The sequence below is a fragment of the Lates calcarifer genome, linkage group LG16_LG22, assembly GCF_001640805.2.
Source record: "Lates calcarifer isolate ASB-BC8 linkage group LG16_LG22, TLL_Latcal_v3, whole genome shotgun sequence".
Classification (NCBI taxonomy): Eukaryota; Metazoa; Chordata; class Actinopteri; family Centropomidae; genus Lates; species Lates calcarifer.
The window spans coordinates 8,202,401-8,229,417 of record NC_066848.1 but is presented as its reverse complement, the minus strand read 5'-3'; the positions used below and the strand labels follow the sequence as shown (position 1 = coordinate 8,229,417).

Here is a 27,017-nt window from a genome sequence, read left to right as displayed (position 1 = left end):
CTTATTATCAAAACTGCCACGTGGCTTTCAGCGGAGACATTCCTGCCCAGTAATCTGAAGTTTGATCACGAAAATCTCTCGCCATGTCTGTCTTCCTTATAAACCATGGAACACTGCATTCGAAAGAAATGACGGCAAAACCTGTTATGCAGTCCAGTTGTTTGTATGTGTGTGAGACAGGGTGGTGTTGAGGGGGGATGGGGGGGTTCCTCTTAGCTTGTATGGACAGGTCTGTCATTCAGAGTGTGCACACAGTCTCCATTGTGGAGCTGTCTGTGGTCCCCATCGGGTCAGGGTGGGGTGGCAATGGGGCCTCCCGAATAAAAACACGTGCTGCAAACAGGAAGTGGGTCTGTAAGGATAAAACGAGACTGCGTGGCCAAGCATTTATGAATGGAGTTGCTCATATTTTTCCCCTCAAATTGCCCTCTTTCTCTTATTCTGATTCATCTTGATAGAGCGATTCAGTTTGCTTGGGTTTCACTTTGGAAGTAGGTCCACACATGTCCACGCTGCAAAAGAATGAGCCTTCCTAGAGATGTAATCAAGTTCTGACTTACAAAATCGTATTCTCTCAAAGCAAGTTCTAGACACTAGTATCTAGTGTCTGCCACTGTGATGAGATAACTTTGGGTCTTTTTAAGGTAGTGACATCTTTCCAGAGAATGAGTAAAACTGCACAAAGTATAAGAGGATTTATCTCTAACTTGATTTTGATGAGCTAAAAAGTCAAACACAGTCAAAAGAAAAGATTTTATGATCTTATATAAGTCAGTATAATCTGCAAAGCTGTTTACAGTGTGTGTATACTTTCTTGTGTGTTTGCAGTAATGTAGTATGCTGAAAGTGCATGAAAGTATGCTGAATGTGTGCGAGAACGTACCGTGAACCCAGGTGCTCTGCTTTCAAGTATTCCTTTCCTGTTTGCCCAGCAGCTGTTTCATCCAGGCCAGAGACCACTTCACAGCTTTGCTGTTTTCTTTCTGGGTGGACTTGTCAGCTGTGATCAAATCAGACTTTTGTTAAGAGTAAATTTCCTTTCCAGACATAGCTGATTACTCCACCCAATTTTAGCAGATTTGATATGCTTAAATTTAGTCATTAGTTCCTGGACATTTTTGAGTGTTTTTGTTACAGGAACAGTAAAGCAGTTTCTCGGTTCCCATGAGGAACAGTGTTTGTAAAGGATTAAGTCACAGAAAATCTTACAGCTTGAAAGGGTTATCTTTGGGCAGCCTAGTCATTTAAGTGGAACCTTGTAAAATAAAGTAGCAGTATCCCACTGACACTGTAAATGTCTAAAAACCAAGAACCCAGAGTGCTTGAGTTTGGTCAGATCAGATCTATCAGAGCAGGTGGGAGGAAAATGCTACATATAATACATCTTGTACTGTGTTCTCGATGCAAACATACATTTGAGCCACTTTCTCATCAACAAATATTCTGCAGCATCATGCATTAACAGCAAGAAGGAGGCAGGAAGCAGAAGACAGCTTAATATGTGATGAAGTTTTATTGATTCACAGTAATGATGAATGAATGGATTGTGATTTGTTCTTTAACTGAAATTTTCCTCTGACTCAGCCAGTGTCTATCCACAGTTATCACAACTTTCCTCATCGAAAAGCCTAACAAAGCTTATCACCTTCATACCTTAAATTTTTACCAACAAAATAAACATGTAGTTACAGATTACTTTTTGTTCAAAAAACCCCTAGCTCCTGATCACCTGGTGTCATCCTGTATGCATCACAGCTAAAAGCAACCTAAATCACATCACATGAAACATTATTTTTACTCTTTAGATGAGGTCAAAGTCCCTGAGAGCACAGCTTTCTATGAATATAATTGTTGATAAGCACCATGTAGCGCACACTCTCAGTGTTTTTAAGACAAAATAAAAGCATAACTGGCCATGGAAAACAATATCCCAGTGCTATGTCTATAGCATGGGTACAAATACAGTAATATGATGAGAGTGGTGAATATGAACCAACTTGAGCTATGTAATGTCATATAATTTTAAATAACACACAGAATAGACCATGGTAATAAGTCAATAGGAACTGTACACAAGCACAAAACCAAAAAAAAAAAAAGAAAAGTATATCAGCAAACACTCATTTTAGACTTTCAGTTCTATCTACTAACATTTGCATCAACAGTTTTTAGTCATAGAGCTGACTTTGTTTGGCCACGAGTATAAAAGGTTATTCTACTACTATTATTTTACAACTCAAAATCATGTTGATGAGTCAAAATCATAAAGGCCAGTGAGGAGGAAGACAGCCTGTTAAAGACATTAATTAAGTCTACATGAGTCTTTAAAACAAGTGACATGTCCTTTCCAAAGTGTGTCCTGGAAACTGTCCATTAGACGCCATCGTAACAGGTTTTACCACAAGGACAATAAGCCAAACACATCAATGGAGTTGCATCATGGTTTGGTGTGGTGCAAAAAAAAATTACTTATTCAGCAAAGAAAGTGTAGAAAGATACAGTTTAGGGGGCCAAGCTTTAGTAAAAATAAGGCCACTGTTTACTGTGTCAAAGCGTGAATTGAGGAGTTTATTTTCTCTCCCAGACAAACATGTTGTTCTCGTTGGGGAGCTGAAAATGCCAGCTTGTGGTCGCTGTATGGCTGCCTACAAAAAGGCAGCTCTGGTAGTAAAAACTGTATGTCTGCATAAGTCTTTCACCAATCTTCATCCCTTTCTGTTTGTCTTACTTTCTCATTCTTTCTCTCAGTCATCGTCTCCCCCACTAAATCTCTTAGAAACTCAGAATCTTTTTTGTAGTTTGTGTTAAGGTGTAACTCCAGATTCCGGCTTTCCATATTTCCATAAGTAACAATTCCATAGTGTTTCTTTATAAAGCACATGCTATAGCCCTAACCTTAACCGTAGCCTTAGGTCTAACCCAAACAGACGTAATTAAAAGGCTTTTTATATGCTCTCAAAACCCAGCCTGCCTGCCTACCACAATACTGTGGTTTCGTCAGCATGGTTTTCCCTCTCATCAGAGGCTGGTAGAGAGGAAAACTGTACAGTTACAGTTGTTTTAATAACTAAAATAAAATAAATCTATTATTCATCTGTATCATGGGAACGCTCTAATACTGTGTCCTGTAACTAAATGACTTTTATTCTCCCTGGTTAATTATTTCAGAAAAACAAAACAAATATTCAGTATTGTTAATTAAATGCTAGCTAACTCTTGACTGAGCATGCTGTGTATGTGTGAATTCCTTGAATAAATAAAGATACAGCATAAATAGTACATTGAAAATGAAAACTAAACACAAATCTTATATTTCACTTTCTGAAATGTAAAACACAATAAAATATTTTTTGATAAACACCCTAAAAAGTCGATTTGGTGGCTAATTTTTAAAAAAGTGTGGGGGCAAATCTAGAATACTGATGTTTAAAAGATAAAGTGCTTTGTTCCATAAAAATCATTTGACCTCCTCTGACCTATTCTAGATTAGAAGCAAAAGTTTGTAGCACGACTGCAGTTTTAGAAAAAAATGATTTTGTTAAAACCAAAGCAATAATACGATACCTAATAGACTGTAAAAGAGAACCACTCAAAATGCAATATACAACACTGTTCACCTGAAATGTAGTGAGGTTAATATAACAACATACAGTATTGTTAAAGAGCACCAATATTGAAGTAATGTAAAGGCACAAATGGTCCCATAAGTAAAGAATTTGGTGAAACAATGCCAACAGAGCCAATTCTAATACTTTTTGCTACAAGTGCACTAAATTAGCCTTTTGCAAAAAGACATTACATAAACTCACAATATTATTTGTTCTCAGATTTTCATTTCTTTTAGCTTGGGAATGAGATTTCCCAACTGTACCAACTTGCCATTGTCTTTGTGACAGATTAGTTAGAACAACATTAACATCTTTCATGCGTGTACGTTTTGAATAACTAAGTTAAGTTACTAGTAGTCCACATTCAAAAAATCAGTATTGTTTGAAATGATATCCAAATGTTATTACATAAGTAGAGTTTAAAAAAAAAAAAAAACATGTTGAGCCATTTGGCACCTGTTCCACTCTTGTTGTCAATGGCTGCTAGAGTTGAATATGGAGTCACTGCAATGGTCACTGTTGTGATATGATGCTCTTAGGAACGTTTTATCCACATCTGCCTAGGAGATGAACAGGCACCATTTTGTGTGTTCTCTGTTATTGTGGGTGCTAAGGTCCCAAGGGCCTAGGGCCATCGACCTCAGGCCACCCTGAGTAGTGTCTGGGCTCCACTGGAAGGCTGTTGTACTGGGCCCTGGGATGGGCTACACAAAGTTGTTGGTGATTTGCCTCTGGTGCTCAAACAGGTCTTCAGTCTCTGCGCTGTATGCATCACCTAGAAGGGAAAAAATAGCATAACTATCAATGACAAAGGAGGGGAGATATTTAGATGAAGTGAGAAAGAGGAAAAGGGTTGTCTTCCCTCACCTGCATGACATCCATACATGTAAACTCTGTGGCCATCATATTTGCACCGACATCTCATGACATTGTTCATAAAGTCAGACTCAGCCATGTCCATTGAGGGGTTGACTTCCACCTGCAAAACAACACAATCATGCACAATAAGCCTGACTGAATATCACAACAGGAGATGTTTCTAACCTTATTATTTTCAGTTGTGCATTTCATCACTGTGACAAACATTTGTTAGGAGAATTTATCACTTTCATCTAATAATGTATCTCCAGCTGGCCAGGCTCACAGACAAACAAGGGATAAGTCTCCTCACTCTACACACTGAGAAAGCCATTTGAAATAAAGAGCAGTTGGATGTAAAATTGTTAGAGGGCCTGTTATTAAACAGCACTCATGGCTGGTATTGTTTTTTATAGTCAATCCCTTTCTCATCTATAAAAAGTTGGATGACTTTTCCATACAGTATTCCTGTTTGTAAAGATACAGTGGTGAACTTAACACTGGAATGATGTTCACTTGGTAGTCTACAACTGAGCATATGGACTGAATGACATGAAGCCGTAAAAACACTTTTACCATGTGTTATGCAAAGCACGGAACATACTGGTAGATCTTTAAGGAAAGTCCATTGTAAAATATTTTATAACTTGTATGAAAACATGTAACAAAGACACTTCTGCCCACACTAAACATGATAACTGGCTGTGTAAGAAGTTATGCAACTTTACAGCTAAGATTCATGGAATGTGGTTATATCACAGTGTAGCCCCCAGCTCCTGCAGGGAAGAAATCTGCTCTGCTCCTCACACCAGCATAGGTATGCAATAATAAGGACTGAATTAGCCTGAAATTGAAGTCTGTTGCAATAGAGTAGTTATGCGTAAGCATGTTTATATGTCTGAAATCTTATTTTGCGTGCTGCCATACACTGTACTAATAGTCTGTCATTTGAAGAGCAGCTCTATAACTGCTGATACAACCATTCTCTTAATCTGGTGTGGTGATAACACTGAGAAGTCATTTACTCTAATAGCTGCTCTGTAAACTGCTACACCCACTTTAAGTACAGGTTACAAACAGCTACAGGGTGAAAGAACGCAAACTACACTAAAAAAAAAAACTTTAAAAAACTTGAATGCACAAAAACTGTCTCTTAATTTTTCAGGCTAAATTACAGTGTTGGACCAGGGTGTATGAGGCCTTTGCAGGGGGCTGGTTCAGAGGCAGAATGTGTTGCTCAGTGAGAAAGTGGCAATAAAAATAAAAACAGGGCAGGAGGAATTCCTTGGTGGCAAATTAGCCGTTCCTAATGGAAAGGGGGACTAGGTGCTACTTGACTAAAGGGAGGCAATAGTTAATTTGGGTAATTGGTGTGTTTCATTAGCACTGGGTGGTTCAAGGGTAGGCCTGCTAAATCTATGTATAACGCTCAGGATCAGAAAAGTCAGGCATCATCTGCACTTTACTAGATAAATGAAAGAACCCAGCAGAGAGAAGGAGAGCTGCTGTAAAGGCTGTTTCTATATTTCCAATTCTACAGCCTAGGTGAATGACTAATTCCTGGTTTGGCTTATTTTGTGCTTTATCATTTTCTTTCTTGTTATCCTCTGCTAAACTTGGTTATGTTCCTTTAGTGCTGGTCTCCTCAAATGACCCTGGCCTTTTCACCTTCTTCCAATTTCTTTCTCTCATTTATCTCAATTCCATTTCTGTCCTCTTCCATCATTCATCCCTCCTCTTCCGCCTCCACATTGTCCTGAAGCAGTGTACTACTTTATAATTACACCCTACTCAACATGCTTAAAATACATCCAGTCGGCACATGCACTTATATGTATGTGTGTCACATCTATTATGAGTAAATTAAATAAATCCCTCTTCAACAGAGAGTAGAGAAGTGTAATTACCAAGACCGAGTGTGACCTCTCAGACAAACTGGGGAACAGCAGTAATTATCAGACAGTGAGTTACACTGTAACCAGTCTTCCACAGCTGGGATGTAATTGGCAGCATGCTAAGATTTGAGGACTACTGCATACCATCGTGGGATCAGGAGTCTGAGCTGGAAATGGAGGATAATGGGAGATGGAGTCCTTGATGTGTTTTAGTCTAGTAGCCACAATGACTCGACTGATTGACCCAGTTCAAAGTAATGACAGAGGAATGGCTGAGGTGATGACTGTGATGAGGGAGGTCAGACAGTTTTACTGAAATAGACAGAAACCCAACCAGCCATGAGGAAGTCCACCTTGAGAGCCTGTGAACCTCCTTCTTTTTAACTAACTCTTTGGCCTTAAAGGAATAGTTTGGGAAATATGTCATTTGATTTCTTGCTGGGAGGTAGTTGAGAAAACTGACTACTCTCATGCCTGCACTCTAAATAAAAATCTAGCCACTTAGCTTAGAGGAAACACTAGTAAGAGGGGGAAACAGCCAACAGGTAACAAAATCAAGCTAAGCTAACCAGCTTCTTGCAGTAGCTTCATATTTATATAGATTCTCTCATCTAACTCTTGGCTAGAAAACAAAATAAGAAATGAAATTTCCCAAAAACTCAAACTATTCCTTTAAACATGAATGACATGGTATGAAAAATGTACTCAAATTGCAAAAGGAGAGAAGTGAGTGACTTGACATGACTTCTAACCTGGAAGATGTAGTCTCCTGGCCGTACATCTGTCACATCAACCCACTGACAGTCGATATCGTGGCGATAGGTATCCCAGCAGCCCACAGAAATGCCCTGGTCACCCATGTTGTAGCAAGAGAACCGCTTCTGGAGTCCTAACACACACACACACACACACACACCAACAGCATTATCCATCACAACATCAAAGCTCATTTAATGCTTGACACTCCCTGCTATTTTTAAGAGCCTCCTGAATTGTGTTAGCCTACATGTGAACGCTGCTTTTTCATATGAGCTATTTCATCCATAATATAACAAGTAAATGGAGAGTGAACAAACAACAACAGCAGCGATCTAATACATTAACCACAAAGTAAAAATCTAAATAGCTGTAGCTGAAATACTGATATTAATTTCCTGTCGCTAATGGGAAAGCGTATTTCAGTGGGACTCATGAATAGTGGTGAACATTACCATCGGGGCAGTACGTGTCCTCCAGACAGAAACTGGCCTTGTGTCCCTCTGCAACCCTCGTGCCATTCAGAGTCAGCAGGTCGTAATGTGTGAACACCTCGATGCTGTGGTAGTGCCTGGGATGACAGAGGGTTTGGGTGAGTAAGTATGGGTGAGAGTGTGTATGCATGTCTGTGAGTGTGTGCATTTACACTAACTGAACACTGGCTCCCTATGACTTATAGCCTAATGACCTCACTGCTTGAACATGAGCGTGGGTGTCACCATAACACCTCTCACAGAAGCTTGTTTTAGCGCCAGCTCGGTTTCACTCTGTACTTATTCTGAGTGAATGGAGGGCTTTGAAACACACATCCATAGCTCTGATGTGTTGTTGTAACAAACTCAGGTGGACCTGACTGTGCGTGGGCTACCCTGTGTTAAACCTGACTTGTGGTAACTGGATTGGTTCAACCGTCATTTCCACGGGCATGTGCTGCAGGATGGTTTATGAATGTGGAGAGATGACAACACTGTTTCAGGCCACCCATAACTTCCTGAGACACATCTCACACAGCCAGTACTGTGGGCTTCAAATAACTCCTTCTTCTCTCATGATGACAGGCCTGAAAGTGCTCTTGTCATCTGACAAGAAACTAACTTACTAAGGGGAGCAAACTGAGAGGTAGAGTGGAATGTGTTGAGAGTACACCTGAGGACAATATGTCATCTATTTACAACTAACTGACAAAATGCTGCTGGTCCAGAGACAGACAAAGGCTCTTGTGTCTAATGCCCGTGTTGCATGCTATGTGCAGACCCCTCGTCAGACCATATGAGCACTGGCACAGAGATCACACTTCAGCATATTTTCTTTTCTGGTTCAATTGAATGCAGTTAAATTAAATATAACTCAAATTACTCAACATGGAGGGAGTTTTTGTTATTAATGCATGTACAAGTAATTCTGAGCCAAGAACAGGTGTTTGTCAGAATATTTTTGACAGTCTCCAAAAACCACAGTTCACCTGTACTCAGGACACTCTAAACCGCAGTTTTCCCAAAAACACTTAAAATGACCACCAGGGGAACTGCACCATCCCACATATAGCAAGTATATAAACAGTTCTTTTCATTGCAGCAGCCTATACACCCAAGCAAAGAAACATCCCCAATAAACTCTTTAGGGATGTTATACCTGTGACACTGGTGCCATGTCCAGCTCTCTCTTGAAGCTTTGGGTCTGAAATCGGACCGACCTAGGTTCATGATGCGGGAGGAGAAGCGCAGCAGGCGTCGGTGGCCATAAGGCCAGTTCATCCTGGCAGCAGATGAGGACAGACAATTCTCCTCATTTGCACAGGTGAGCAGGTGGAGGGGTCGGTCTTCCAGGTAGGCTGTCTCCTGGACCAGCTGGGCATCCAGAACAAGGTCAGGTGCCGCTGGAACAGGTCAGATGTGAGAGGGCATGTTTAGGATTGAAATAGAACAAGAGGAGAAAATGGGGAGCTACAGTAGGATGGCTCGACTTACTCTCTGAACAGGTGACCCCAGCAGCCTTAGTTCCACCTCCACGAGGACAATGGACATGGTTGTTGCGACGGCATTGTTGAATTGAAAGCTCCGTGCCCACACAGTGAGTTCCACTGAGAATCACATCAGCTGCATGTGGGTCACCGGTCCAGTACCAGGTCTCCTGGAATGACGTAGAAAGCTTGTCAGATTTTCTATCAGTGACCACTACCATAGCTCATTGTCCACCACAGTGAATACAGGGGCAGTGTCTATGGATTGATGTCCGTGTTTTGATTTGTTTAAACTTAAGTTTGTTTGTTCTTTCATCAATAACTCAGATAATGCTGATGGGATTTTGACAAATCTTTGAGGATTGATGCCTCTGACCACTCTAGTCTGACATTTCACTAATTGGTTTAGAGGTGGGAGTGCTCCATTGTTTGCTCATTCTGGACACAATGCCCATCCTTTTAGACACATTGTGGCATTTTCAAAATTACCCAGGTTAAAGGGTGGCACTACAATCAGACATCAAAATGACATGCTTGCTGCCACGTTGTCAGTTATGGATGTTGTGTTGGTCAGTGGTGCTGTTACCTCATGAGCGCTGGCAGCAAAGCCCAGGCCGAGCTGTCTGCATACCACCATGGCCTCGTTGATGCCCCAGTTCTCACTACAGACAGAGCCCCAGCGCTTACGACCACCAACCTCCATCAACACCTCCACACGGCCCTCTGATGGGACTCTTCCACCAGCAAGCCGCACCTAGAAATCCATTAGTTTAAAACAATCAAATGGCTGATGTGTTATCAGTGAAATCTGATAAGTGTTTCGTGATGGTGTATTTTTCATACCGTGTTCTCTATTCCAGTCTTTGGGACATTGCAGCGTACTGAGGCATCCTGGCTGTGTTTGAATGTCCATGGTTGGACTTCCTGGAAGTAGCAGTCTAGGATGGAGCGTTCGGACCCCATACACTGAACACTGTTCATATGGATCGGTCCTGTACCTGAAGATGGAAGGGGTGTGTGTGGCAGATTTACAGAGGTAAGCACAGGAGCGTGAGCATAACTAAAGGGTGACCTTTTTGTGCACTGTTTGGGGCCACCCACCGTAGATATAATGGCATTAGCAGACTTTATCTCACAAAGAAGCACACACACACAAGTGAGGCTCTGTATTCCCTTCAAGTGAATGAGCTTTCTCTACTTTAGCATCAATCCAACAATGAAAATTTCCTATCTGTCATGACAAAATGCTCTTGCAAGCCAAGCAGCAGCACCACCAGCATCTACTTTTTGCATCTGTCACACCTCATTACCACCATTGCGTTGCTTTTGGCACAACAACAAAAACTCTGTGTGTAGTCCACCACCCTGGGTGAGCAAACAAAGGCCAAATCTGTGTCAACCAAATAAAAGACTTTCACTAGTTTTTGTTTGTTGTTAAACCCAGATAATCTCTAAACACAGAAGATAGTGGAAAAACAGCATAAGATTTTCTGAACACAAACAGCTGCTGCCACAATGATGGCGGTATATGAAAACACAGGGCAAACTATGGCTTCAGTGTTTTCTTAAAACAAAAGGCACAAACTGCAAAGTTGGAAATTGGTTAGCATTGAAATAAACACAACAAAAACCACAAAAACTGGGGAAAGAGAGAAAAACCAACAAAAAAGGGTGAAAAGGAGATGACTGAAATGATAGAGACCAGACTGCAGCTTAACCCAATCTGTCTCTGTGTTGGTTTTGGTAGATTGTAGGCCTGATCCCAAACTGGTCACCATGCGTGGGTTCATATGCATGAAAAAGACACATCTAAACCACTTCCGCCTCTATCTGCATGGTAAAGGCCACAAACTAGATCCAAATTCCCACTGTTTAAGTTATCAAGACAAACACAGGGCCCACTTCAGGGATGCTCAAAATGAACAGTGATATGCTGTACTTAAACTTTAGTTTGGGAAATCCACGAAAGCCCGAAATAAATTCCAAGAAACTGGCCACACACACTTAACAAGCACACAAACACACACAGTCAGTCAGGGTATTTTAGTCCCCTATGTATGTATAGTAAGTACACTATATGTATATGTACTTTCACAGCCAAAATTACACTGTAAAATAACAATGTTGGTCAAGAAAGAAAATATATTCCCTTTAATTTAACTCACTGATGGTGATGATAAATGTAATGATGATAGGAGTTAGAGAATTGGCAGATGGAGTCTGAACAAAGCTTTGAATATTTTCTTCACTTCTTCACTGACTCTCCCTGACATCAATTTCCCAAATGATCCTGACATAAACTGCAGCATGTCTTAGGATGATTGCACATACAGCTACAAGAGCAATAATGAGGCATAATATAAATGCGGTATCTTAAATTTAGTATTTAAAAGAAATAGGTTGAGCCTGATTACCATATAATTAGAATTGGCAGATGCCACAGATCATTTGGACAGATTAGAAAATTCACATTAGGGTATGGAAACTGGGTAAAATCGGTTACATTCTTGTTGAGAATAGCACAAATAGTTGGTTAGTGGTTACAAGGGAAACCCTGTTCTTTTCCTCTCTGAAATTACACTCCATTTTAGGCACATTAATGTAGTGTGTGTAGTGTTTTTCTTTCCATGGAACGTCTCTTTCTGTGCCTCTAACAAAAACGTTCTGTCATCCGATAGACCTGTTTCTCAGCCAAGTGCTAAATCGCGTAAGTTTGTAAATAGATGTGTCTGCCTGTGGGTTTTTGGAGGGTAGAAGCCAACCGGCATCCACATGAATGATCTCAAAGCCAGTTAACAGCTCATAAGCTGACACAGGAAATGTATGTGTGCAACGAATCTGATATGTGAGACCACATTTGAAGCCAGAATCTCTGACTGGCGGACTGTCTACCCCCTTTTCCAGCTAGTCAACTGCAACCTTTATCACATTATCACATTTGCTCATCATAAATAATTCAGTGCTCTCCTGTGGGGTCCTGTTGCTACAGACAGCTGGCTGAAAGATTTGATGGCAATCATGAGGAGATTTTTCCTTATGTGTTGACAGAAAGCAAGTCTTCCTGAGTGTAATGTAGTGTGATGTGAGTGTATTACCATCCATTCCAAAATGTTGATGCTTTTTTTTAGATATAATGATTTTAAAGAGAAATTAAGTGTATGCAAAAATTAAATATTTGTGCAAAACTACATTTTAAACAATTCACTCTTTCAGAGCATCTTTCTCATTGAGGGTTTGTTCCATCAAAGAATCTAATTTAGGCCTTTTCCAACGATATATAGGCCTATGTTTATGTGGCCTTCCAGCACATGGAAAATTATATGTCGCAGTAAAATGTCGAACAGACTGCATGTTATAGAGAGGAAGCTGTAAGAGTACTTTGAAGTCCAATCATCCTGCGATGGCAGTGTATGTAAGTGCAAGACAGACAGAAAAAAGGGAGAGTACTGTACTGTGTGTGTGCATGCACATGTGTGTGTGGCTGTCTGAGGGAAAAGAGTATGTACGTATATGTATGTGAAGTGTGTTAGGGCCCTATTTTAATAGCCCAAGTGCAACAACAAACGCAAAGCGGTAGGTCTCAGGCGCACAGGCTGTGTGGGCGTCTCTAAGTGCACCTGCTATTTTGGTTCATATATGTGCAGCAGCACATAGTGCACATGGGCTGGGCGAAGGTGGCTATTGATCAGTATAGTGTGATGTGATGATTAATCTTTATGCTTCCTGCACTGATTAGTACAATGATGATAGAGGCAAAAAATGATATGGTTTGGTGAGGCAGTGTGTATGATTGCATACAATTCAAAGCTATTTCAATCATAATTCTACTGTATTTCATGTTGTAAATGGTTATATCATGCTATGTAATGTATTTCAAGAATAGATATTGAACAGACACCCCCCACCCCAGTGATGTGTACTCTCCCACTATCCTCATCCCTCTATACCAACGACTGCGTCTCACATATCACAAGTCAGGAAAGCCAGGCACAAGAACTTTCTCTTTCCACACACCATCACTCTGATGAACATTTGAATCAGTCATGTAATATCAGGACCAATCCCTGTACAGTAATCCTGTGTCACCAAAACATGTACAGGTACATGTCATCATTATGGTCAATGATCATCATCATTTGAATGAACCTCCTGTCTGTTTATGTCTCTCTCTCGCCCCACCTTTGCACCATGCAAAAGGCACCAAAAGTTCCATACACACGGGCAAAGCAAATTTCAAGGGCAAGAAAATACCAAGTGGTATGTTCTGAGCTCTGTCTGCAAAGGTCATTGTGCTGCCACAAATATAGGATCCTAAGTGTGTGAGTGAGTGAATCACCAATTCAGGAAATATGGTATAGGAAGCCTGTATTTCCAGGAGTGAGCCAGGAGTAATATGAGATAAAAGTGGAGGGTAAACCTGCCATTTGTCAAACCAAACTACAGCTGCAGAGCCACATCTTACTCTAATAATTCTGAGACTGATTTTATTACATATGCACACACACAACCATGCAAGACACAAATGCAGCTTTGTGGTTAGATCTGGCAAATTGAAAGCAACTCCTGACAATTATACACTTCTGACTGCTAGAACTATGATGAACCTGAACCCCGATCCAACGACTTATGGTTCTGATTGAAACCAGATGACAAGAGGTGTGAAGTCAAGTGCAATATAAGTCCCTTTAGAAGAGCCATTTAAACTAGATTTTAGTTCTGTTAGACCCATCAAGAAGAAAGGTAGCGTAAATGACATCATCTACAGAAAACCGGATTTAAGAAGTTACAAGGTAATAGGGTCTGATCCAGCACACACAAAAATATCCTATATATGATCAACTGAACAGCTAAACCAGCAGACTGTCCTCCCACATTTCATCTCCATCAGCATGATTAGAGACTACTCCCTAGCCATAGGCATGGGGAAGCCATTCTCACATCTCATAAGGGTGGGGACACCACTGGTGCAGCTGTATACTGACTGAACCTGTGCATCACCAATGCTGGAAATTTGAAATCAAAGACCACACCACTCAGTGAGTGAATGAAAAGCTTGTTTGAAGGTAGCAAGATTATGTCTGTGGCTTTAGATACCAATACCGAGCCACCATGTAAACCACCACGGCTTACAGTATTACACTTTGTGTGTGTGTGTATGTGTGCACCTGTGCATAGTGTTTTTGCAGCTGGCAGTCCTGGCACAGGACTCACACAATCACAGCAGGAGATACTGCAGTCAACATATTTGCAGTTTCGCAAGGTAACATACACAGACAGACAGAAAAAACACATGTCCATACATTATCTGATCAATCAGGGTAGACGGGTGTGGCGTCTGTGATAAGCAAACGCCTGAAAAGTTTCCCTGTCTTCTCTAGAAGACCATGACGCATGATAAACACATCCAAACATCTAAATTGCAGACTCAAAACAGCTAGATTAAATGTTTTTTTTTTTCAGAATTTCCAGCCTTAGTTGTGTCTGTGTCTCTTACCTTGACCCATAAAGGCTCCATGCAGGGCATCCTTGGCAGTACCAAAGCCCAGTTCTCTGCACACCACGCTGGCTGCATTCCGTTCCCACATATGGTCCACAATGGTCCCCCATTTACCATCTCGGAGCACCTCCACACGACCCTCACCCAGCCTGGGGCCTGCCTTCAGACGCACAGGCTGTACAGGGCAACAAAGGTAATATAATTTAGCTTGTTTATTCTTATGAGCAGTTTCTAAACACACTGTATTGTGTCATGCTTGTGTAAGCCTAACTTTCTTAATCTTACCACAACTGGATAAGGGGCTTGGGGTCTTCCTGAGGAGATACGAGCAAACTGAGGTCCTGGCACACACTTGACTATCGCATGTCTCCCGTTCTTACAAGGGGTGGGACTACGAGGGATTGACAGCTGAGCATGACACTCTGACAGCATGTTCTCAGTGCCCAGACAGTGGACTTTTTCAACCCAGAATCCCTTCTTCTTTGCCATGATGCTCAATCTGGAAAGAAGAGAAAGTAGGTTTTTGGAGCTATATACTTAAAGCCCCTGACAAATTGTAAATCTGTAGTATTTCTCAATAGCATTAAATATGTATGACTTAATTAGCTACAATCAAAGTTACGTTTAGAAAAGAACATCCTTATTTAGTGTTCATTAAGAGTTTAATTCTCAGTAACACTCTTTGTGTCGTCAGGACTATGCACGTTTAACTGTGCTGGCAACGCAAAGCAACCCCACAACTTTCATCACATTTTGATTAAAATGTTGCAAAATGTTTGTGTTCATGTACGACCCCCATCACTTGTAGTAATAAGAGGAATGACAATTGAAGATTTATTTTCAAATCCTTTAAATGAAGTTTAACTTGTTATGTCTGCCAGTCTGGGAGACATGTTATAAAATGGACAAATATGGCTAAGAAACATTTTATTACCTTGTTGAAGGATCTGCAACTTTGGTATCCCATATTTTCCTGTAAGAGAACAAAAGAACAGAGATTGATGTTAGTTCTATCAGGCCTGTGTTCTTGCTAAGGTACCAACAAAGACACACACATACACACACACACACACATACACAAAATCACCCTGTAAGGTGACCTGGATGAGCAGTCTCTTTTATATGAAACCAGAAAGATTTCTGCCACAACAAGTAGTGGCATAAACACCTACACACTTACTGGGGTACTGGGTGATGACTTAAAATAGTTACAGCTCAGACGCTGACTTTATCAAAGAAATGAAACAGCTCCAAATATAACTTCTGTGTATAAAACCAGAATGAGCTGTGCATGTGGTTTTATGGAGTGTGTAAAGTTAGGTACATTGACAGCGGTGACTGGCATAATTTAAGGAAAAACTGTACTGTTCTTGTTTTCTTTCAGAAACCTTCTGTCCCTCTTTCTTGTTTTATAGGGTCAGTAGCATATATTTCCATCTGGAATGTGGGGTGCTTGCTATTTACTATGTTTACTGTGTTTATGTTTAGAGTAAGTAGCGAGTGTGTCATATGTTCCTGAGCTATATGGCATCAGTACGTCCTGTGCCCACCAACATAAGGATAAGTGTTCAACAGGATGTGCTGGGTTATTTTATCCACCTTTATATTACATGGACTAATGCATACCCTTTGACTGTAAGACTTTTCCATTGCTTGTTGCAATATAACAGCAATTTGGACATAACTACAGGATGTAAGAACTATAAAAGGATAAAAAAAACCAAACAAAAAACAAACCAACAAGATATTTTGAACTATGTCGTTAACCTCCAAAGCCACTCACAGTCCAAAACAATCATAACATTCAACATCAGTGATGTACAACATTTCTGGGAAAACAGGGTTTGACCAAGCACGGTATACAAACAAAAACTCTGGCACAACGCTGGGCTGCACGTCAAGGAAATGCCAGAACCAAATACACATTTATGCACCAAGCAGTCTGGCTGACTCGAGAGAGCGATGGAGAGGAAAGCCTTCTGTTCTCTTGGCAGACACGCAGAGCAGATGTGCCACACAGACCATGCCAGGATATCCTCAAACCACATGCAAAGTGCATGCACCATCACTGACATTCACATCAATTACATCAAAACACTCAGAGATAGACACGCTACAGCAGATGCACAAACACACACACACACACACAGTTTAATTCCCACAGAGCTTTACATCTGGCATGGCATCACAGGTGTGGGATACTCAAGTGATTTTCAGGATTTGTTTTTTTTTTTTGGCTACAGTGAGTGAATGTTCATTAAAACATACTCCATGTATGAAAGCACAGGCAGGTCAATATTTGTATTCCTGACATTAACTCTTAGACAGTTCCCGTAAAGTTAAGGCAGGAAACATTAAAAACAAACTGATCCTCAGTGTTGGAATCAAGTGAAGCATTGTCATTGACATGATGTTATGTTGGTGTTTGTGTGAAGTCATGGGCTGCTGACTGTACACTTTCCAAAAATCACGTAACACCTTGTTTCCTGATGCTGTAAGTAGTAAGTGGGCCAGAACAGACCTCTCATCAAAAATATTAGTATTTGGGAAGGGGAAATACTTTTAAAATTAGTTTTTAAGTAGAGGTGTTTTGCAAATTGCAGATGCTATTTCAGAAGAACATTCCTCAAATGGACTTAAGGCCATTTCTGAGGCCAATTTGAAACACAAATATACCCCTGAGCTGGATGAAGTCTTTAAATTATGAACATCTGTAAACTAGATCTCAATAGCTTAAACAGCCTTGCCTGCTACCTTTCAAAGATATATCAAACATCTGACTTGATGAGGCAGAAAAATCCCATAATTTAAAATCACATGCATGACTCTAAATAAAGTCATGTGCAATGTCACAAGACCTGCTGTAAATTCCAACTGACACATTGTATAGAATTTAACACTTAATTCTTTACAGTGTCTTGAATTACACTTGTAAAATATCTTAGATGTGTCTACCATGTGGCTCTGCAGTAACATGTCATCGGGGACGGTCACTGAGGAGCATGCACACACATCCACACACACACATTTTCCCATAAGGCAAACATGTCTCTGACTTGTTTGTGACCTCACCACAGACCAATCAGCTAACCATTTTCCCTCTTCAGAAACCAACAGGACTACTACACAGGCTATAAATGATACCTTCAGGTCTTTTAATTTGACTGAATTACAGCACAGTTTGTTAATGTTGAACTTCATTCAACGACATTAAAATGCATAAACTTTTTAATATAGAAATCTATTAATTAAAAGACAGGTCTTTCTCTTAGTTATGAAGCTAATACCATATAAAAGATGTAATTGTAGTATGAGGACTTCAGTTAGTTTGTTTCCACCTCCGTACCATTCATCAGTCTTGCTTAAACAAACAGTGTATCCAGCACTTGTTGTGGAGCCAAGAGAACAGAGGCTAATGATAGGGAGTCCCACCCGCCTGTTAAAAGACAAGCATTATACCACCGTTTGGTTTTTATCACACTTACACCACTCTTTGGTGTTATTTCTAGGTCTTCTTGATACAATGTTAAGAGTAAAATCAGTGCATATTTTTTAAATTAAAAAATTCCTAAACCATTTGTTTTGAAAACATGAACTCTCATATAATTTTTTTAATCACTTGGAGGAACTTATGATAACATCTGCATTTTATTTGCATTTTTTTTTTTTTTTTTTGGTCAACTACTAGAGGCGTATTCTGAGCTGCCACAAGAAGACCTTGTTTACTGTAAATAGCGGTGAATTGTGTCTTCTTGCTGCAGAAAACACAACAACATTTTGATGCTTGGGAACATTTTGTCAGGGTTTCATCTTAAGTTTAAATCTTTTAGTTTAATCTTGAGTCCAATTAAAAATATTCCTATTTATTGCTATGAAAATGGGTAAAAACCTTTTATACCCTATGCTAGGGGTACTAAATAAATATAATAATATATAATGACATATATTACCATTAAACCATGAACCTAACATTCAGCTAAAGAACAATGAAAGATTTAATGTCTTACTTTTAGTATCTGAGAAAAGCATCTTGCATGTCAAATAGTTTCTAAATATTTCCATGCAGACCTAAGTGAGCTGATAAAAATCACTATGCTTCAACTCAGTTTTTTAGGCTGGCTTCCGCAGTGTGTTCCAAACCACAAAAATAGCCACTGGCATGTGTACAGAAATTAAAAGATGGGAAAATAAATTAGAGAGAAGGTCATTGAGGAAGATCACACAGACATCAGACAGGAAAACCAGACTCGGTCACACAAAATGTCACCCAAAAGCCTGGAAATGATACCCTCATTATAAGAAAATTTCAGCTGAAACATAATTAAACATAAAATGCTGGTTAAGTCCCCAAATCACTACGGTGACAGAGGAAGACAGACAGCTGCTGACACAGCGGGCCTGCGCTGCAAACTGCAGCTGTAATTGGACATATTTCACACAAGCAAGCGAAATTCTGGCTCATCTGACTGCAGCTCGTGTTCTTTCTCTCCATCTCCTCTTTCTCTCCTTACTCTCTTCCTCCTCGTACACTCACTCTGTCTTACTCTCCCTCTCTCTCTCACACACACAGCTATAATTGGGGGTGTTTTTTCACTCTCAGCAGAAACCCCGGAGAGCCTTGGTCCTGACCAACCTGTAATTACAGCATCTTCAGAGTCTCATCCAAGAGACACAGGGAGAGACATGGCATGGTCTGGGATTTCTAAGAATGGACTGAGAGACTAGAACAAGGTGGAGGAAGAGGGGGAAGGGTGTCACTGGCTAAATTTGGTCAAACCATGCAATACAATCCTAAGCTGCTTTGGCAACCGGTAATGTGGAGGATGTTACACAAAAACTGAACATTAAACTGTATTGTCTCAAACCCAACTGTTTCTCTATGACTTTACTAACATTTTGTAATTATAATTACAGTGGCAATTTCAGTCAGAGTGCAAGCCGTACAATTACCCATTACAATTATCCTGGTTGAAACAGAATTAACATTTTTTAAAGTAGTCTTCTGGGTAATTTTGGTTGTGTATAAACATCCCATTTACAACACATATAAGGTTCCATCCCGATTTTAGAAGGAGTATATCACTGGCAGCTAGGATGTTGAGGCAAATGTACACCTTGAAGCAGTTTGAAGTCAAAAACGTATATTGAGAGAAAATGAATATACATCTTTGGAGATAGAAAACAGGTACAGATTTGGAAACAAACACATCATCGTGGTTCAGACCAGTGTAGTGCCTGAGGCCTCAGGAAAACACCAAGTCATATCCAGGACTGGCAAACCAAAATATATCAAGTCACAAACTGCCTCCATACCAGAGTCTTATCATTTACACACAGATTTAAAAAAAAAAAAAATCAATGTTACGGCATGTTTGTCCAAACTTTTCACTGTACATTTAGAAGCAGATATGTTGAATAAATAGTATTATCCATTTCGTTTGGGGCTGAGGTCAGAGACTTAAAGTGCAGGAGAGGTGATTTTGTTTTAAGTTTAATTTCCTTGACCTTAGAGGGAGATTTAAAAACAACATCCTGAAACAGCCAGTGAGCAGCTTCCCTTGCAGGCTTCCCTCCAAGCCCTTCAAGCTACAACAGTCCTGTCCTTTGTCATATCTCTCTTCTTGGTAAGAAGCCAAATCTCTTATGTTGCAGCCATTCAAATCTACCCAGTAAATTCCTCGTTCAACTATTACCTGTACTCCTCATCCCCCATTCTTTGCATTAAATGTCAAATCTGTACTGCGATAGAAAATCAGAGGAGAGGCAAGAAAAGCATCACACCTGCAATGCGGGGGAAGCCTTGCTCTAATAAATGATCCTGTACAGAGCGTGTACAGTCAGGCCAGGCTGTTCAACAACAGCTCATTCTGAGAACCTTTTATTACTGAAGATATGACACCTGATGATGCCCTCCTCCAATAGAATCCAGTTATAGCTTCACTGTGTTCCCAATAACACAGAGTTCAACGGAGATAGCTTAATTCAAGGGCAATGCAGAAATACTTTCAGTGAGTGAACGTGCTCCCAATAAGGGGCAGTTTGTAAAGTCAATAAAAAGTTAGAAAAGTCTATAAAACAAATAAGTCGCCCCCCTCAACAGCTACAGCTTTTCAGTAGCACGAGGAATCTAGCACCTACAGTACAGAGCAGATGTTGCGGTCTGTCGCCACTTGAGTCAGAATAACCCTGGCCAAGAGAGGGAAGGAATAACTAAACTGTGAATCACCTAGTGCCGGCAGCTCTCCAGGAGCAAGATCCAACTGGGTCCCCCTTCCACTGAGAACAGTGAACAGTCAGACACTGTTCATTCCTATAATAGCCATGGAGTAATTCGCTGCTAATGTGTGGTCCTCCTGTGGCTTAAGAGCAGTGTGTTCCCAAAAACCACTGTCAGTGTTTTTTTGATTTTTTTTTTTTTTAAAGCAGGAGTGGAACTGTAGATCTGTGTCAAAGGGGCAAAAGTAAATGCATTTAAGTACATGTGCCATTCCAACTGTGTTTCCAGGAGAGTATGTACATGTATTCTGCACTTTATATCTTGTTTATGTTTCTTGACTATTTTTGTCTCACTGATTTTTTTTTATTTTTTTTTTTTTACAGATTACACAGTAGATTTTATATGTATTTTGTGCATAGTGTTTTTTATTTGGAGACAGCTAACTCTCTGCCTATTTCCAGTCTTTATGCGAAGCTAAGCTAACCACTGCTGGCTCCTGCTTCATATTTAGTGGTATCCATCTTCTCATCTGAGAACGCAAAGGTTTCCCAAAATGTCAAAATATTCTTTTAAGTAGCACTGGGCATGTGTCAGAATGTGGGGATTGAATACTTGGTCAATAAGTTTATTTGTAATAGAATAAATTATTCCCTGATTTTAATCTAAATTTCATAATTTTAGAGTGTTAAAGTGTCAGGAAGGGTAATTGTTACTATGTGCTAAACACTGATAAATTAGAGAAGTTTGGTTCATTTTGTAAAAGAAAAATTCAAATGGAATCAGGGGCAGTGGCAGCATGTCACACATGCTGTTGGATTAAATGTGAAGATATTCATGGCTGACTCAAGCCTGCAGAGGCTGCACAGCCAATTAAACCAGTCACTTCACCCTCATCCCACTCCCCAGCAGCTAACCCTGTCGCACACATGGTATCGATGAGACAGTTAAAGTACAATCAGCAGTGATATTACACCGCAGCATGGGAATCTAAAAGTTAAAGTGAGGCTGTTTGTCTGAGACCTGCATGCTGAAGATAGCATCAGAGAGACACAGGGAGTGAGAGTGAGAGAGGGGCAATGAGGTGAGAAGAGGTGATTTGCCTAGAGAGAGGTGTAGAGAAAAGGGCAGTAGAGAGGGGACAGGGATCCCTTTATCATCATCCTGAGGCTGAAGAAAGGAGGGGGAGTAAAGAGGGACACAGGGGAGAAGTAGCTGGGGGAGGAAGATAAGGCCAATGAAAGGCCTTTATTCAAAGTGGCTCTAAACGGGATGCCACTGTTGTTTTTTTATTCTTCAGGATGTGTTTTTATTCATTTAACAATGGGATGAATGGCATTGCATGTTGCCCTTCTGTACTACAGTCAATGGCCAAGTGTTTTGAAATCTAATAACTACAGCTCATAAAGGTAAATTGTGTTGTTTCCAATGGAGCTATCAGGAGAGATTCATACTCACTTGTATGTTTTAACATTGTGTTGAGTAGCCTCTGGAAAGCCAAGCATCCCACACACAACTCGGCTGCTGTTGAGACTCCAACCCAGGTCACAAACCTGCCTCCATCTCCCAGCATGCTTCACTTCCACCACACCCTCTGTGATGAGGTTCTTCCTCTTGGTAGCCATGAGGACAGGACGAAGACGGACCTCCTCAATTCGCACCTTACCCTTCAGGGAGATACACATCATATCTACTATTACATGTCTTTCTAAGAATAACACAGAAATGTATCAGAAGTAAAATGCTGTACCTGGTATTGATGGTGTCTTGGGAACCTGGGAATCTCATATGGATGTCCATTTCCATTATAGCTGTATCCTGGATGCCTGCGGCTCGTGACGTGGCCCTGCCACTGAGATGCAGGGCTGCCATTGGTCCTGGCAGCAGTGGTGTGGCCTCTGCTGGCTGTCTGATCCAGCCTGCGCCCAGAGGTGCACACCACCCCCAGGTCTTCAGAGTGTTTACAGTCATTCACCCCCCAACCATTGTGTTTGCAGTCCTTCAGGGACTTCTCCGTGCCGTCACAACGTACATTATCCATCCATATTGGGCCTTGTGAAAAGATAAACAATTAATTACATCATTCATTGTGATTTTCATTGATTGTTCAGTATATAGACTGGGCAATGCATCTACACAAGGGCCCGAATCAGTTCCTAAACACCTAACACTTGACTTTTACTGGCACACTGATTTAGGGTTGCACCTTAGTGGCATGTTTAGCGGTAGATACACAGTATTTTACAAGGCAGGGTGCTGTAGATCCTGCTCCCTGAATCCATTCAACCTCCTCTTTAATTTGGATTTAAAAGCAGCAGTAAAGAATGTCCATAAACCACAGCAAGTGTTGCACAACTCTGGCAAGTGAATGCTGTCATTATTGTAAAACAAATGCCCTTTTTCAGCTCATATATTTGTACTGCCAGCCTACCAGGCAACCTTAACAAGATATAGACTCCAATCCCACAACAAGTTATCTTTGTCACTTTATGATGTTAGTTATTTTGGATATCTTAATTGGTGGTCTTTTCACGACGCCATACACTTAATGAGTTGTGGGGCATGCACACTGTAGCATGGAAGTTTTGAAAGAGATAGGTTGGGATTAAAATGGTTCAGTATGGATGCCTGCCATTGACTCTGAAGCGTCTTAAATCTTTTAAATGACTGTGTTCATCTGATGGGGCATTTCAGAGCAGACATTTAGTCCTGTCATAGCAGGAAAAGTACAGGTGTAATTAATACGAGATAATTAAGATGGCCCTGTTCCAATTAAGTGTAAACAGTAGGCCCTGTCAGTGAGTCAGCATGCACAGTAGCGGGGCTCTCAACTAATAAAGCTAAATGGACTGCAGCCCTCATTAATAGCATTGATTACACCTGTGGGTTACCTGCTTTGGCATGTCAAGATGTCAAAACTTATCATAGCTCATTTTGTCACTCACTTCAAATCAGTTTGGGTTGGCCTTCTAAAGGAAGATGACCTTTGACTTTTCTTCACTAAAATTCCTTAGGCTTAATTGTAATCTGGTACAGGAGGTGCTCTTACCCTCTCCCTCTCCATACTTTGCGCTGTGTGCCCACGTTATGGCGCTCTGGAAACCCAGCTCTCGGCACACCACGTTGGCCAGCTTGATGTCCACCTCGTCGTCGCAGACGGTCCCCCAGGTGTTGTTGTGTAGCACCTCCACGCGCCCTTCGTGCGGCTCTCGCGGATAGTTGCCCGCCAGACGCACCTTGGCGGCCGGCGCGCGAGCCGACCTGCGCTGAGAGGGGGATGCGGCCCTCCGAGGTTCAGCGCGAGCGGGACAGCAGAGGGACAGCAAGAGGAGGAGAAGGAAGCTGAAGCAGAGGGTGCGGGTCATCGTGACTGAGAGGAGGGAACCTGCAGGTAGAGGATCAAACAGTCCATGACTCAGTTTGTTCTACTTCTGTTAAATCAGATGAGGTTGCACGTTATTTTATTCATTAATGTTAAATTGACCAGTGGAGGAATTTAAGCTGGTTTGCCAACCAAGCAGTCCATGTGAGGCTACAGGATAATTTCTCTGTAATGAAAAACATCTATCATCAATTTGAGATACACCCTGAGACTGAAACTACCACTCATTAAGACTGAGTAATTCCTTTCAGCAGGAGTCAAACAGCCAACCAGGAGGGAGCCTGAGAGGCCTGGTTATTATACGGACCAACGGTGACATCCTCTGGACAAAAAAATCAGGTAGTCTCCACAGTGGCAGAGTACATCCACCAGCATACTCTTTACTGTTATCAAGAGACGACAGTTACCGCTGCAGTGGAAGCTTATCTGTTGACAATCAGAGAAGTACTTGACTTTGTTTTGGTTGTTCCACATTTGATTTTAGTCACTGCTGCAGCATAAATCTTGCAGTGATGCAGTGGAAGCCACAACACATAAAAAAAATACTTTTTTTTGGTCCCATGTCGAACATAGGCATATAATTAGAGACACACCAGCGCACGTTTGTATTGCAATTCACGTGAATAAACATCCCCCAAGGCTAACTAACCAGACAGAAACATGAGGTTTTAACTGTAGGCTAGCAAGTGTCACAGTCAAACAAGAAGGCAGCGGTGGAGGCAGACGCTGATACACAGGCCACACTGAGCACAAAATCAACACAAATCTGTTTTCCTACTGTGATGATAAAGTTGTAAAAGAACAAACCAACAACAAGCAAATAGTTTTTGCTGAGTAAACCTCAGTAAATCATACTAAGAAAAAAATTTAGTTTCTGTTGCATAAAACCCTGTACTTTATATCTCTTGTTACTGCTTAATCCAGTTTAAGAACACAATTTTAAACAACAAACTACATTTTTGGACCTTTGGCTATCTGATTTTTAATAGTAATCTAATAAAGAAACAAGAGAGGAGAAAGGCAACCCATGTCTGTATGTAAATCCCTTAGAGCACCTGTTACACTTTCACACAGATGCATATAAAAAGAAAAATAACTCAGGGATCAAAAGATACCATTCTCATTATTCTTTACCTAGAAGAAATATAAAAGGAAAAGGTAAGGTGAAAGTTCACTCACCTGGCAGGCACCAAATGTTTGCAGTGGTGGACGTCACCGCCTAGGGGAGAGTGACTGAGTGAAGGAGTGTGTCTACTAACTGCTCTCCTTAGTCAATCCTCCCTTCTTCCCTCCTTCTCCCTATATCCCTCCCTGCCTCCCTCCCTCCCCCCTCCTCTGCTCTTTCCCTCTAGTTCTCTTTTGCTCATACAGAAGAATTGACTTAATTCACTTGCTAAGATGTAAAGCTGGTTTATTAGATAATGCTCCAACATTGTTTCTGCAAAATCTGAAAGTATCACAGTAGTGGGTTCCCTACACTGATGGTAGATTTGTCATCTTAACTTATTCTGTGTCTTTCTTTGCTGACATTTGTATAATTGTGGCTAAATACTTTTTAGTATGGATGAGCTCTGAGATGAAACATGGGGCAGTTGTTTCTCAGAGATAAATGAGTTCATAGTCATTTAGTCTCCAGCAACCACAAGACTCATCTGTTTCAGGATGGGATGTTTAGCACCTTAGCAGAAATGGACTTCATACATAATGGAACCCATTTTCATTATCAAATCCAGTGTTTCACTCTGATTGGGTCTCTGTACACCTCTCTTCTCTGATAGGCTGAAGATGCTTTACACAACTGTACGTTCAGAGTGTTTCACAACCTTAGGATAAACGTGTGTAAATGTAACCAACAGGAAGGACTCTGGTTCCAGAATAGTTTCAAACATCAAGTTCCAAGTGTCTTAAAGAAGCTCCCTATACCACAGGGTAGATATTTCCTTGTTGAGATGGCCGCAAACCACCAACTCTAAAATAGGCCCAGCCTCACCGTAGCCATGGTGAACGTGACTGATGAGAATATGCCATACCACCCCTGCCCAGGAGTATGTTACTATAGTCTAACCTATCATCATGGTATAGAAAATATAAAGATTTAACTCAGCAGTGTAGATTCAGATGTAACAACTAGGAAAAAGTCCTGTGTATGGCTTTCTAGCCAGGGTTTCTTCAGTGCTCAGTCCTGATCCACTTTAGGTTTCCTCCAGATGTCTTCTAAGACCTTTTTACATGTTTGAACTTTGTTTATTTTTTTGAGTCATTTCAGGAGGATCTGAGACAAATTTAGCTACATGGAAATTTTTGGCCTCAGGGTGTTGTGTTGATAAACTGTATTTCAGTTTTCAAGTAAACCACAGTGGCCACCTTTTTAAGGCAGCAAGGTTTATTCATAGATGTGAAAAATTACAATCATGACAGGGGAGGTAGGAACTGAAACATCAACCACGACCATAAAAACACTTCATATGCAGATTTCCAGAGGGGTGAAAAAAAATATGTTACATATGTGTGTATTTGTGTGCACACATGTAAACTTTGAAGTTGTAATTGAGATGTTTGTGTGTGCCAGTGATGGTGCGACTGGGTGGCAGGATGGCGGTGCCTCCCTGACTGGTAAACCCGAACAGGAAGAGCAGACCCCCTATTAGCAAGGCCAAATCAGAGGGATCTCCAAGGCCGACAGGGAGAGGAAAGCGAGAGGTAAGAAAAAAAGCAAAAGCAAAAGAGGAGGTTCTAAGGTTGAAAATATAAATATCTTTGCTGTGTGTGACATCCTTCCATTAAAACTTGTGATACACTGTTGCATATCAAACTAATCAAACCAGACAGGTGTCCCTGCCTGTTTGC

At 40.9% G+C, this 27,017-nt stretch overlaps 1 protein-coding gene and 1 long non-coding RNA gene across 2 annotated transcripts in view; one reads left to right on the top strand and one right to left on the bottom strand.

The window, feature by feature from the left end:
- The window catches only part of LOC127143428 (uncharacterized), a 32,571-nt gene extending 17,873 nt beyond the window's left edge, over nucleotides 1-14,698 (top strand). Inside the window, exons 2-3 of the long non-coding RNA XR_007814825.1 lie at nucleotides 9,938-10,113; nucleotides 14,586-14,698. This is a non-coding gene — a long non-coding RNA (uncharacterized LOC127143428). The remainder of the gene's footprint in view (nucleotides 1-9,937; nucleotides 10,114-14,585) is intronic.
- On the bottom strand, nucleotides 1,491-25,429 carry loxl4 (lysyl oxidase-like 4). The gene is made up of 15 exons (XM_018677972.2): nucleotides 25,350-25,429; nucleotides 23,838-24,173; nucleotides 22,539-22,840; nucleotides 22,247-22,455; nucleotides 15,509-15,547; nucleotides 14,860-15,073; nucleotides 14,572-14,749; nucleotides 9,921-10,075; nucleotides 9,664-9,831; nucleotides 9,085-9,247; nucleotides 8,750-8,993; nucleotides 7,573-7,688; nucleotides 7,114-7,250; nucleotides 4,476-4,587; nucleotides 1,491-4,383 (listed from the first exon to the last, which is right to left on the bottom strand). The coding sequence occupies exons 2-15, from the start codon at nucleotides 24,151-24,153 to the stop codon at nucleotides 4,313-4,315; spliced, it is 2,424 nt and encodes an 807-aa protein (XP_018533488.1). The 5' UTR covers nucleotides 24,154-24,173; nucleotides 25,350-25,429; the 3' UTR covers nucleotides 1,491-4,312.
- Between the last annotated feature and the right edge of the window lie 1,588 nt (nucleotides 25,430-27,017).

What these genes read in the sequence shown, in the direction of transcription:
- loxl4 (XM_018677972.2), bottom strand. Translation starts at nt 24,153, where the DNA reads ATGACCCGCACCCTCTGCTTCAGCTTCCTTCTCCTCCTCTTGCTGTCC. An exon ending in TGGGGTCACCTGTTCAGAGA is followed by an intron (nt 8,994 to 9,084) that starts GTAAGTCGAGCC and finishes GACCTGTTCCAG; the next exon opens with CGGCACCTGACCTTGTTCTG. An exon ending in ACATGGCACCAGTGTCACAG is followed by an intron (nt 7,689 to 8,749) that starts GTATAACATCCC and finishes CTGTCATCCCAG; the next exon opens with GCACTACCACAGCATCGAGG.